At 39.2% G+C, this 12,283-nt stretch overlaps 2 protein-coding genes across 2 annotated transcripts in view; one reads left to right on the top strand and one right to left on the bottom strand.

Annotated features, from left to right (window-relative positions):
- Window positions 1-7,383, bottom strand: part of nudcd1 (NudC domain containing 1) — a 36,528-nt gene extending 29,145 nt beyond the window's left edge. The window contains exons 1-3 of the mRNA XM_079176395.1: window positions 7,221-7,383; window positions 5,517-5,671; window positions 3,341-3,526 (exon numbers count right to left, since the gene is read on the bottom strand). Coding sequence (XP_079032521.1) covers window positions 3,341-3,526; window positions 5,517-5,671; window positions 7,221-7,335 — 456 coding nt within the window. The 5' untranslated portion in view covers window positions 7,336-7,383. The remainder of the gene's footprint in view (window positions 1-3,340; window positions 3,527-5,516; window positions 5,672-7,220) is intronic.
- Window positions 7,384-7,689: 306 nt separating this feature from the next.
- Window positions 7,690-9,648, top strand: LOC306708642 (transcription and mRNA export factor ENY2-2-like). Its single transcript, XM_079176516.1, has 5 exons — window positions 7,690-7,730; window positions 7,843-7,913; window positions 8,014-8,084; window positions 8,161-8,235; window positions 9,404-9,648. Exons 2-5 carry the CDS (start codon window positions 7,846-7,848, stop codon window positions 9,478-9,480), a joined length of 291 nt encoding a protein of 96 aa, XP_079032642.1. The 5' UTR covers window positions 7,690-7,730; window positions 7,843-7,845; the 3' UTR covers window positions 9,481-9,648.
- Window positions 9,649-12,283: the final 2,635 nt, after the last annotated feature.

Below are 12,283 nucleotides of genomic sequence, written 5' to 3'. Positions count from 1 at the left end.
CAATAATAAAGATAATCATTAGTTGCAGCCAATCCGCTGATGTTTACATCTCTTAAACCTTGACGACCTTGCTTCATTTGGAATCAATAGAACTGTCTATTCAGCACAATAGATCACCACGTCAGGCCACCTCACCTAAAATAATCAAATGAAACGTTTATCTTCAGGGGGACAGGACTGAGGTGCTATTTCACATTTAATGAGTGTGTGATGATTGTTTGCAATTGTGCCGAGCGGATTTGACCAGGAAATGAGTTGGGTCAGCTCTCTGATAGAGCACTACCTGCAGAGAATAGATACATGAAATGGAAGAACCAGAGGCACCGGAGCGAGAAATATAATTCCAATACAAAGAAACAAGTTCTTCAGATGTAAATGATGCTTCTCACACTTTGAACCCCTACTTTGACCCTCAAAGAGGCGCTATAGAGTAAAGTAAGAGCCGATTGAAATGTGTCCAGCAAGTCGTTCCTGCCAAATACTGGCTGCATAAGCTTCTTTAAAAAGGGGGGGATGGGGAGATTATTACTGTATTTTTATTGACTTTTTCAACTGCATGGAGGATATTTAATGTCATGCTTGTGGATTTTATATTCTTTATATCCGTCTTCAACTTGTATTTATAGTCTATGCTGTAGTTGTGGACTACATGGTGGATATCAGGGTTTCTAGGAGAATATCCAAGACAAACTAAATTGTGCTTAAAGCAAAGATGCTGCCAAAATGTAGAAAGAGATACTTTTACATTCAGCCCACATTCTAAAAGCTACTTTCAGTCTAAAGTATACACATATGGACTCGGTAAATGGTGAAAGGACTTTTATAGCGTTTTTCTACCCGCTCTATCTTCTGAGCCATAGTCGCCCCAAAATGTGTATTAAACCCAACACACAAAAACTGATTCCCCCAACAATCTGAAATCAAATAAATGTTACTATAACTCTTCAGTATTCAGACAAGGCACACGTTGAAGATCCCCTCCTTTATATTATCTTCTGACGGCGAGAAGTCTGTAGCATCTGATTAGTACCAAGGAGTGCTCTTTATTAATAACCATTACCCATATGTAATATTCAGAACTTGTGAGGAGTTTAAAGGTGTTAGAACATTTGAATATAAAACTTTAGAATAACCTTTAATTCAATAACATTAAATGAGGACGGCATCATCCGTTTACACTGTAAAAGATGCTTTAATGGAGGCCACAGCATCAACTGTTAGCATCAGCTGCACTTTAAAAAAAAAGGACATATTTGTCTTTATTTTATCAATAAAATGCTAATTCAAACTAGTATTTCTCAAATCAGTGTCCACAGTTGTCTGGTTGAAGACGGTGCTGTGATGCAGAGACGGCAGACTTCAGTGTGACTGCATAACAACATCTGCTTCATGCGTCCGTTCATTACCGGTCCACGCGCACAAACCACGGGGAAAGATCCCCGAGCGCTGAGACATAAAATTAGAACATTGGACTGACTCGAGGGCTTGAATCTTCATTACAAACTCCACCGTTGAACTTTGCTTTCAGAATAACATCAAGTGTGCTTGTTCTGAGGGGGGAACTCTCATTTGAAGCCAAATCCCAACTGCAGCCTGTTTACAGAATAAAGTGCACAAAGAGTAATCTCATCAAAGAGCTCTCATTACTACAAGCCAAGGTTACGCTTTAGAAACTGGTTTTAAAGCCTGAATTTGCATAACAGCAAGAATATATGCTGTATAACAGGACATTTCATCATTTAAAGGCTATACACTCCCTGCATTTCTAAACATGAGTCATAATGAGTGTAAACTCTGTTTCGTTAATTCTGATATTGATAGATAATACTATTGTTTGTATTGATATTTCTACCTTGAAATACGGCATACTGTTAAACTACTACTTATTATTTATTCTCTATAATAAAACTATATCATACATACCAGGTTAAAGCAGGAATGGTGATATTCTGTACGTTAGCTCCGTCTACTTTCTGACTTCCCTCCACTTTAACCAAACGCTCCTCAATCAGGAGTAATTCATGCATTCGTTGGGGACTATTGTCAGCCAGAGATTAATACACATTTCAGTATGTAGGATGGAGTCATATTGTTCATCATAATAATCCCGAAGCAACAGGAGGAACACCGGAGCTAGAAAACAGCTGAGACCTGCTGTTTGAGTCCCGTTATGTTTCTGATGATGAAAACTCAACAATTCCTGATTTTGCTGCTTCAAAATGAAATATTTTAATTAACAAAATAATAGAATTGTATTGTGAAGAATTCTGAGAAAAATGGGTTTATCACAGGATGAGCGAAGCTTTGTTGGCGGCATGCTTCAATAAAACAGGTCTACTAACACTACAGGGAGGAAGAGCACGGAGCAAAAATAACAGGGCACTGAAGAATATTTGGGAAATGAAATGTGTTAATTCACCGTTTCACAGCGGCTCCTTTGACCACAAAACATATATCTGATCAGGCAGGTGGCATTGACACACATACGCAACCACAGCTCAAAACTGATGTAAAAGTCGCATTGACACGACAAGTGTAACCACAGACGACGGCTCAGAGGAATACGCTTCATCAGGCTTTGGATACAGAGACCGTACGTTATAATAAGATCAGTTCATTACTGTTTTTGGCCTTTACATGCGGTTTATTTATATATAACAAACGTATTTGTCACGGACATAATTAATCACCTTTTTTTATTACTAGTAATACTGCTCCTGTTGCCTGTCTGCTGTTTTCAGTATTCTGCTAAAACAACACAAATTGCTTGTCGTTTTGTTATTTTCTACATTATTTTATTGAACATATTTTTTTTAAGTGCCGTTTTCAACCAACTCAAAAAGCCCCCGAGTGCACATCGCATATTCATTGCAATGTGTTTATTGCGCTAGTTGACTTCGCACTGACGATAATAAACGGATATACTGTGCAGCCCTGACTATCTTTGGACACTCACTTTCCAGACATTACAAGCCCGGACTCATTTTGAACAGTTGTGAACGTATTAACGGTCGAGTGACACATACAGCGTGGTGGTGTTGAGCCAAAAAGGCAGAATACAAAGCAGCTTTGTTGTTACAGTAGTCGTGCAGGGTGACATAGTTCCTCTTTAACATACAGCTTGCAAAGTAGCACGTTCAGTCTTTGTTGCTGCACTTCCACTCATTCACCAATAGAGGTCAATAGAGGGTCATGATTAGCTACTGCCCCTTTACTCTCACATTAGAATTGTATGTTTTTTATTGTTATTGCTCGAAGCTGTCTACATTATGGAAAACACAGAAGTTAGAAGATATCTTTGTGTATTACTGGAAGCAGTAAAGCCAGCAGTTATACTTACTTCCCACTTGGTATGGGAGCTGTCTGCCCTCTTGCCGGTGCGGAGGAGGTAGAGTCGGCCGGCGCCATCGGAGAGAGCCGCCCAGGTCGCCGAGGTGAGGCTGAGGGACGCACAGAGACGATGCTCGCTCTGGCTGGAGTCAGCGGTGATACTGTAGAGCTCTCTGGGCTTCCCCAGGGCCGTGTCCTGGATTCACAACACATCGGTCAGTACTGCATCCACGACACAGACCACGTCAACCTGTGTGATTCACTCTGTCAGCTGGGATACATTCAAGTAAACTAACAAGTACTTTCCAGGGCTCAACACTCAACTTCTAAAAGTGGTCGCCAGGATTTTAGTCGCCGAAATTGAAAATATGGTTGCCATTTTTTGTCACCCTAAATTTTGAGTAATTATGATACTATGCAGTTATGCCTCAGCTTAACAATGAACATGTAACATAAAATAACAAATGCTTCATTACATATTTTATACAACACTTACTGTTTGCTGTCCGCATTTCTTACACGTTAAAAAGTGGTTTCCAATGTCTCAAAATGGTTGCGCCCTGTTTTCTTGATTAAATATTACGTTACATATATGAAATGATTCTTTTGGTGTGTAAAATGTCATTAAATAGGGAAAAAGTGATGTTGAAAAATTTGTTTTGTTAGACCAACAGTCCAGAATCCATCTTTTACTGTCATGTATGACAAAGACCAGCAGCAGATGAAGAGGCAATCACAAAGAGAAATGTTGCCTTCTTTTTGCTTGAAAGGTGACTCAGTTATCAAAAAAGAAGCCGTATCGTTTTGTGCCCATCGACTAACTGATTCAGCATCAGTGGTGGAGCATCAGAAACAAAATGCATTTTGTCCCTAAAATGAGGGAAAAAAATGGTTGCATCATGTAAAATGGGAGATACGCCTGTTAGCTCTGTTAACTATCCAACTGCATTCTTTAAGCAGCACAGTGATGACTCCCAAAGACTGAAACAGACACACTCAATCAAAGCTGTGAACTACGGAGGAACACAAAGGTCACTGCTTTCCTGCTGAACGGGGCATTTTCATCCCATAATAACATTCTGTTATTACCATCCGATATAAAGACACACAGCAGAACACGAGTTCCATAATATTCTTCCTGCTCAAGAGCCACGTGACAATATCCTGATCATTAGAGCTGAATGACATAAAAACAACGTGTAACTCATCAAAGAGAGACGGAGCTGTCATGTGGCCCGCCCGTGTGACTCGGCCTCGCGTGTAATTCAGATGCTCATTAGCGATAGGTAGATGAGCCACCGCGTGAGCTTCAATTACTCCGTGCGTGAACTAGCAGTGTTTCATAAGGACTGTGCAGCGGCTGCCCCGTTGTTGCCATGGAGCGTGACACTGCGTATTATATCGATACCTCATGCACGATGCACCTTTGAGACCATTTTCAGCGTGGACCGCCTGTGTGCAAATGTGCGCGAGAAAAGGCTTGTGAGGGACGATAATTACCATGTGATGATTGTAATTAGAATTTGAGCAACAGATTTTCATAAAAGGGCGATTTAATGATGCCACTGAAAGCCAGAAATACTGTCTCCCAGGATTACAGCCTGATGATCAGCATTCAGGCCACCAATTACCTCTAATCATAGTCAATGATGCCTTGGACATAAAAGAAGTCTCTGCTGAAAAGGTCTCTGGGCTAATTTTGCTCATCGTCTTAAGATCTTGGTTTTGGGTAACGGACCTGGATCGTTACTTTAGGTCAATTACGTAATCACACAAAGGACTCATCCAGAACTTTAGCTTCCGTGCTGATTCATCCAACGGACAGAAGACGGAATACAAACTTTCCCCGTGAATACTGAGGCTCTCACTGCCTCTCTAACTGAGCATCTTAAACAAGCTTGTAAAACATTTGAAAACATGATTTCCTCCTGAGATCACATCAGAAATGCATCGCGGGCTGATGCTGCTACTACACAGGTAGTTGGTCACCACCTGCTGGTGTGTCAGGTGCATTAAAGTCCAACCAGCAATTCAGCTGTCACAACATCACAATCACAACTATTATATTTGACATGAGCAGTAAACACACAGGAATTAGCCTCACAGTCAGTGTGATAAACACAGACGTAGATATCTACCAGGAACAAGGACTTGCCAGAAAAAAGCAGGAGGCGTTAGAAGCTTACCAAGGTGACGGTGAGGCCGAGAACCCGTCCTTTGCAGTCCACAAACAAGACGCTGTCTTCATACCACGGGTCCAGGTGGAGGTAGTTGTACATGCCAAAAGCACGCATGTGTTCCAGGGTGTAGTGAGTGTCCTTCAGCTTCACTTCCTCCACAGCTGCAGGAGAGGCGGGGAAGCAGAAATGTTAAACAAGGCATAAAAATGAATGTTTTTACTAAAACTCCTGTTACACATTAAGGAGACACAGTGGACCTCTGTATCAACATGCTTTTAATCAACACTAGGGTTATGACACTGGCATTGCTGATCATGTTTGTATGTGACTAACCCTAACCCTTTTTCTTTTTATACAACTAATTAAAAACAGAAAAAAAAGCTGCTTAATAAGAGAATTATGTCCAAAAACTTGTTTGTTCCTACAATTTATTAGGACTCATAGAAATGCATGTCTGCTGCTGTGGCTAAATGAATGCAAAAAAAAACATTCTTTCATTGTCTACTTGTACCTTTACTTTCATGTCCTGACTGATTTCTTCACCAGACTTTTGTCACTTTGGTATTTTCTGTGTGTTTTATATATTATTGGCACGTCACACCTCCCAGTGAGCCGTTGTAGAAGAGTAAAAGCAAATCATTCCTGCCAAATGCAATTAAAAAAGTTGATGCATAGCCTCCTCCGCCTCCTCCACAAACTAAATCTTGCCACCGGCTCCTCGCCGTTTGCTAAGTCGATTTCCCAACTGCATTTCCTTATCTTGTGCCGTTGTTAATGCTGTGCAGTGAACCTAAAAGGACATTTCCCACATTGTCGACAATAGAAATTCCTCACTGACGAGCAATGCTTTCAGTAGACAGCTAGTTGTGTTTGTATACTATGAAAACATTTGTGTCATCACTATAATCTGCAGTGAATGCAAATTAGTTAAATTACTCCTCTTTTTGTTAGGGGCCACTTAAATCTGGGGGGGCACCAACCACGGACCGTTGATTGTTTTTAAATAGCTTAATAGCTATCTCTGTCTGTCTTAACCCCTTGGCACAGAAACCAATATATTACAGAATATTAGACTCACATTTGCATTGTAATCTGTTCAAGTGGCCCAAAAAGCAATTCAGATATTTGGCAATTTCAGCCAGTTTTAACTCATTTACAGATTTACACTAACCCATCATATTACTTTAAGTGGGCATTTAGGGCATGCACGTATTAGAGTTTAAAAGCATTGAATTAACCTAAATTACATTTAAGAACAGCAGATACATACATAATTTTTGTAATATGTGGGCACACCAGTAACCAGAGTAAAGTCAAACTGTTTAGTTTGACTTTACTGTCATTTTGTTTTTCTTCACTTCTTTTGTCACTGGTTGAAAACTACGCAGTCACTATTGTTTAGCCCGTGACTCCTTATTTATTTTCCATTTATGGCCCACAATTTTAAGAAGTTTGTCCACCCCTGCTCTAAAGTATAGCTTAAATGGGGACCTTTAGCCACTGGGCTACAGCTGGAGCAGCTTTCAGCGTCATTACTTGGCATAACAAAATCACGTTTTCAATTATTAGCAACATGCTAATCAAAACAACTCAGCCCGTTACTCATGTTAGCTTACAGGTGGGACAGGTATGATGAATTAGAGCTTTCAGTGGGGTATCAGTGCTAGGCTAGCACTCTTGCTAACTGTACTGCAAGTTAGTTTCTCTCACCAGCATCCAGCTCAACGCAGTACGTTGGTATGGCGTCCAGTGATAACCTGTAACTTTCAAAGCTGGAGTCCAACAGCTCTCTGTTGACCTTCAGGGTATAATTCGAAGCAGCCATGTCTTTGTAAATGTGACAGGCTTGTCCACAAGTTGGTGGGAAGCAAGAAGATGCTGTGGAAGTCACACGTTTCCTGTTGTACGCGCACCCGGAGACATTTGTACAGCGGACATGAGCTGCTCGTGCGCTCATGGGAGGTTGAGTTCTCGTATTTTCTCTCAAAGGGTTTTCAATACAGGTTTTAATACATTTAGTCGTCACAACGAAGACGCATTCGTGCGAAGATAAAGTGCAATACATGAAACTTTTTTTTTTTTTAACAATGACGTTGTCGGTTTGTGGCGAATTAAGCGCCACCAAAGCGGAACCTTTACGCTTTTAAAGTTTTTAGACGGAACGTTTATGTGAAGGAACCGTGTGTTCCCCCAGCTGATCCATCTCGACAAAAAAAAAAGGTAACGTCTACCTAATAGCGAGCACAATAAAACGGTTTTTTTAGTAGCTGCACTCTCCTGAAATCGTTGAATCCAAACGGAAACGTGTACTGTTTGTGTGTGGTTTAAACAGATCATGAGCAAAGACTCCCAGATGAGGGCTGCAATAAACCAGAAGCTGATAGAAATGGGGGAACGGGAGCGGTGAGTCGAGCTTTACTCTTCAGTGATTTGTGGTCGTGGAATTGTTTTAGAGGCAGCGGTTTGTCATTCGTGTCAACTGAATACAAATGTGTGTCCGCAGCTTGAAGGAATTGCTGAGGGCAAAGCTGGTGGAGTGCGGATGGAAGGATCAGCTGAAAGCACACTGCAAAGGTATGTCGTGCGAGTATCTCTGTGGGAAACGGGGGCTTCTGTGAACCTGGCGTTACTGATCGGTTGTTTTGTGCAGATGTGATCAAAGAAAAGGGTCTGGAGCACGTCACAGTGGAGGACCTGGTCACAGAAGTCACACCAAAAGGCAGAGGTACGGATCTTTAAACGCAAACACAACAGCAGGGGGTGGAAGAAGTGCAGAGACAATAACCAGGATGAGTTCTGTTAATAAGCTTAATGTGGGGTGGTGTATAAAAACTCATGCTGCACAGTCAAACTTTGGCTAAAGCCACAGAACTTTATTTTAAATGCTCATAACATCAAGTGTAGATGTGATAAGTTGTATTCATCCCACACAGAGAGACATTCAATGAGATGTCACGTTAAAACAACTACAACACTATAAGTGTATGAACGTGGACGCATATAAGGTACTTAATATAGTAGTCACCATAAACAAATGCAAGATGTTTCCATTTGGTGCAGCCATAAAAAACATGGAATATTTCTGCTCTTGTAAACATGATACATGATGCTTTAAACAACAAGTGGATGCAGAACATTTATACAATACTACTTTGATTATCTAAAACTTGAACTTAAAATTTAAACTTGAAAAAAACATAGTTAAACTTAACTGAAAAAGATTAACTTAAACTTAAAAAAAGAAGAAAAAAATCTTAATTTCAAAACCAAAATCTAAACTTAAAAAAACTGAAAAATGTGAAACTTAAACTACCTAACCTTTAAGCTTCTTACAGCTACTATATGAGGGGGACATTGGGGATAACTGGAGATTTAAATAGGTTAAAGCGCTGACGACTATTTCTTTATTTTAATGTTCAAACTCTACATTTAAAAATAAATATATAATGTCCTTGGTCATCTGTAAACTGCTATTGGCTCCACATCTTGCTAGTTTGCATCTGGCATGTTTCTGAACACGAGATTTTTAATACTCAATAAAAGTTGATTAGCACAGTTAAAAACTATGTGATATGTATATCTAAGTATTTTATTTTAATCATCTTTTTTTTTTTACAATTGCACACTAGTTGCTGAGATCATTATCACGTACTAACACAGCATGCCAATGTCTTTCAATCCGAGCTTCACGGACTCAAATGCTTGACCTGTGTTGAGACTCTGGTAATCTATGAGTCTCACGGTGGCTGTGATTCATGGTGCTGCTGTTCTGAACTGCATTTTACTGAAGTGGATAAGCAGACATGCCTTTTATAATGCAGTCATCAGTGTAGTGATCATAGTGTGTGTTACTGCTCCCTGACGTATCGACGCTCCTTCTCCCTCCGATGCAGCACTCGTCCCGGACAGCGTGAAGAAAGAGCTGCTGCAGAGAATCCGAGCTTTTCTAGCTCAACACGCTACCTTGTGAATGGGACGGTTCACCATCTAGACTTTTTTGTTTTGTTTTGTTTTCATTGTGAGCGACGCTCAAGTGTTGTTTTCTTTTTATTTTGTATCGTGTGTTTTCATATTGATTTTAGTTTGTTATGCAGCAGTTTTGGAAAAAAAAAGAATAAAACAAATAAAGTCATGCCTATTTTTGGTCATTGGGGGTCCTGACTTTTTCTTTGATGCAGCTGAAGACCTGTTTGACTCGATGTCCTTGTTCACCCCCCCCCCCAAAAAAAATGCTGACATTTTTAGTCCCCTTTAATTTGTTTCTCAACCTACCACATGGTAAGTAATGTGTTTTAAAATAAAATAGACTGAATAGACAGAAATGTCCTTGTCTGCCTCTCATACTTGGTTATGTGGCTTCTTCAGGTTACATTCTCATAAAAAAGAAAGCTATACACTAACATTTTAAAACACATAATATTGGTCACACATTATTGAATATGAGGATCTAATTGTGTTACCTGGTCATCCCTGCAGCATGGACACTGTCTGCGAGTGGAGACTCTCCTTCCTCTCTGGTTGTCCTGGAGGTGGACGGGAACATCACACTGCAACGACACACACTCATGTTATAATGAGGCTTCACTAGTACAGTGAAACAAACATCTGGCAATAGATAAAGCGAATAATAACATTTATTGTCACAAACATAATGAGCCTATCAGTCCATTCAACCCTTGAAAGAGTTCATGGAGGCCAGATTAAGTTAGCAGGAGGCCCCAGGGCTACAATGAGCTACTCCCCCTATTGACCCCTGATCCTCACACTCTTACACAGTGTGGATTTCTGTGCTTTATTTGAGCTGGTTTCAGATTTGCTAGTAGCCTGATTAACATGATTACAGGAATATTTAGCATGTTCTCATAAAACTGAAAGAGTGAAGGATTTAAAACCTCCTCAAGACAGAACCTCGAGGTCTGATAACAAAGCAGGACCCTCCTTATATATATCTAGTATTTCCATACTGTAGGAAAATATAATTCTAATATATTAAAAATATAAAAGTTCAAGTACTTTATAGTTGAGAGCCTACTTTTAATAGGCTATATTTAAACATCCAATATAAATGTGTTCGCTTGGAGCTGGTTGATATGAATTTGTGATAAGAATTATTTGATAAAAGACATATAATAATATGATAAAACATTATAGTAAGTCAGGCAGTGATTTGAATGTATTTATGACTAGATGAACTGAGTCGGTACAGTACTGTCGTCTACCTGATCCATTAGCCAGTGTGTATCATTACAGTAAAAAACAGCATCTTCTACAATGTTTATAATGATGATATGAATCATATTTATGATAATATGAATTAGTTTTATTAGCTTTTTGTTTCAGTGAGGGAGTGTTCATGGCAGAGCCGATCGAAGTTTAGCTAGCTTAAAACTTATCTTTTAAGCTAGCTAAACGTTATCTTAGCTAACGTTTTAAACGTCTCGACACTAAAACACATAAAATCCACTCAAAGTGTTTAAATCTCACGTTTTCCATAGTGGAAGTCAGTTGTGTTTCTTCCTTCAGTCTCTGTGAGTCTGTAGTTGTTCTCGGGATGTACCAAATCGTCTGTAGAAGTGAAACTTTGCAACAAATCGTCGAGAAAGTTGAGAAAACACTGTTTCTTGACCATCTGAGGCGTTGTTTATGTTTAAATGATCATCGTATATGAATGATGCACTGAGATGTAACCTAGCAACGATGGAATCTTTCACGTCCATTTTGTTTTCACAGTCACGTCTATATATAATTAATTGTTTAATATTTACATATTATGTATGCATATTTAAATACTATATTCGTTTTTATGACAGTATTTTATTATTGTTATCCTGTTTCTTTATTCTTCCTTATATTATATTTCTTTCGTACGTTTTTTCAAAGGCTTCTGCTCCTTCATATTTTAAGCTACAGAAACCGTTCAAATATCAAAATGTTCAGCTCGTTAAGGACACGTGTGCTATGTCTCTTCATATTTCTAATCTTTAAACCTTTTGAATTATTAAGCTTTTTGCAATTTTTTGTTTGAATTGGATATCTATTTTCAGCAATGTTTTTGCAATTCATTTCAGCTTTCAGCATTCCAACGCATTTTCAGCAGGAAATGCATTTTCTAGTTATTACTTCAATCCCTAAAATCATGTTCTACATATTAAATCGTTCAGAATAAACAGTGTCAAATTAAATCATAAATTAACATCAATGTGGTCACATTTTTGGGTGTGCCACCTTATTATTGCGGAGAGCTTATTAATTAATTGTTGCATCATTTAAAAATTGAAGACAAAAAACATCTTGTTGTCGTCAAACACATCGTGCACTGAGCTCACGCTGCTGCCGTTGTGCAATTTGCCTTTTCAGTAATTGTGTTCTGTTTAGTATCATTCAGAGGAAGTTCATCATCACACGTCTTACATCATCACACGTCTTACATCATCGTCTGAACCCACCGGACAGCATATCTAGACAGCATATCTTATTTTTTTTCTTTTCAAGTTTCCTGACTTCATGGAATTAATTTGTCATATGAGCGTGCAAAGCTTTAGAGAATACTGACATTGACGGGGGTAATTATACTTTTTCAGACTATTTTTAGCTTGGTGCGTGGGCGGTGTGGGAGCTGGTGTTTGTGTCTGCATGCAGGAGGCTTCAGGGTTCAACCTTCATGTGCTGTTTTCACTCGCCAAGTTGGTCCAAAGTCAGTTTTTACTTTTCCCCCATATTCAAACGGCTTTGTTCATTAGCGGTTAAGTTAATTGTCATATTTAATCTTAATT

This window comes from Pholis gunnellus, assembly GCF_910591455.1.
Source record: "Pholis gunnellus genome assembly, chromosome: 16".
Taxonomy (NCBI): Eukaryota; Metazoa; Chordata; class Actinopteri; order Perciformes; family Pholidae; genus Pholis; species Pholis gunnellus.
Note: the sequence above shows the minus strand (reverse complement) of the source record. Positions and strands in the feature narration are given on the sequence as shown.

What these genes read in the sequence shown, in the direction of transcription:
- LOC306708642 (XM_079176516.1), top strand. Translation starts at nt 7,846, where the DNA reads ATGAGCAAAGACTCCCAGATGAGGGCTGCAATAAACCAGAAGCTGATA. An exon ending in GAAATGGGGGAACGGGAGCG is followed by an intron (nt 7,914 to 8,013) that starts GTGAGTCGAGCT and finishes GTGTGTCCGCAG; the next exon opens with CTTGAAGGAATTGCTGAGGG. An exon ending in AGTCACACCAAAAGGCAGAG is followed by an intron (nt 8,236 to 9,403) that starts GTACGGATCTTT and finishes CCTCCGATGCAG; the next exon opens with CACTCGTCCCGGACAGCGTG.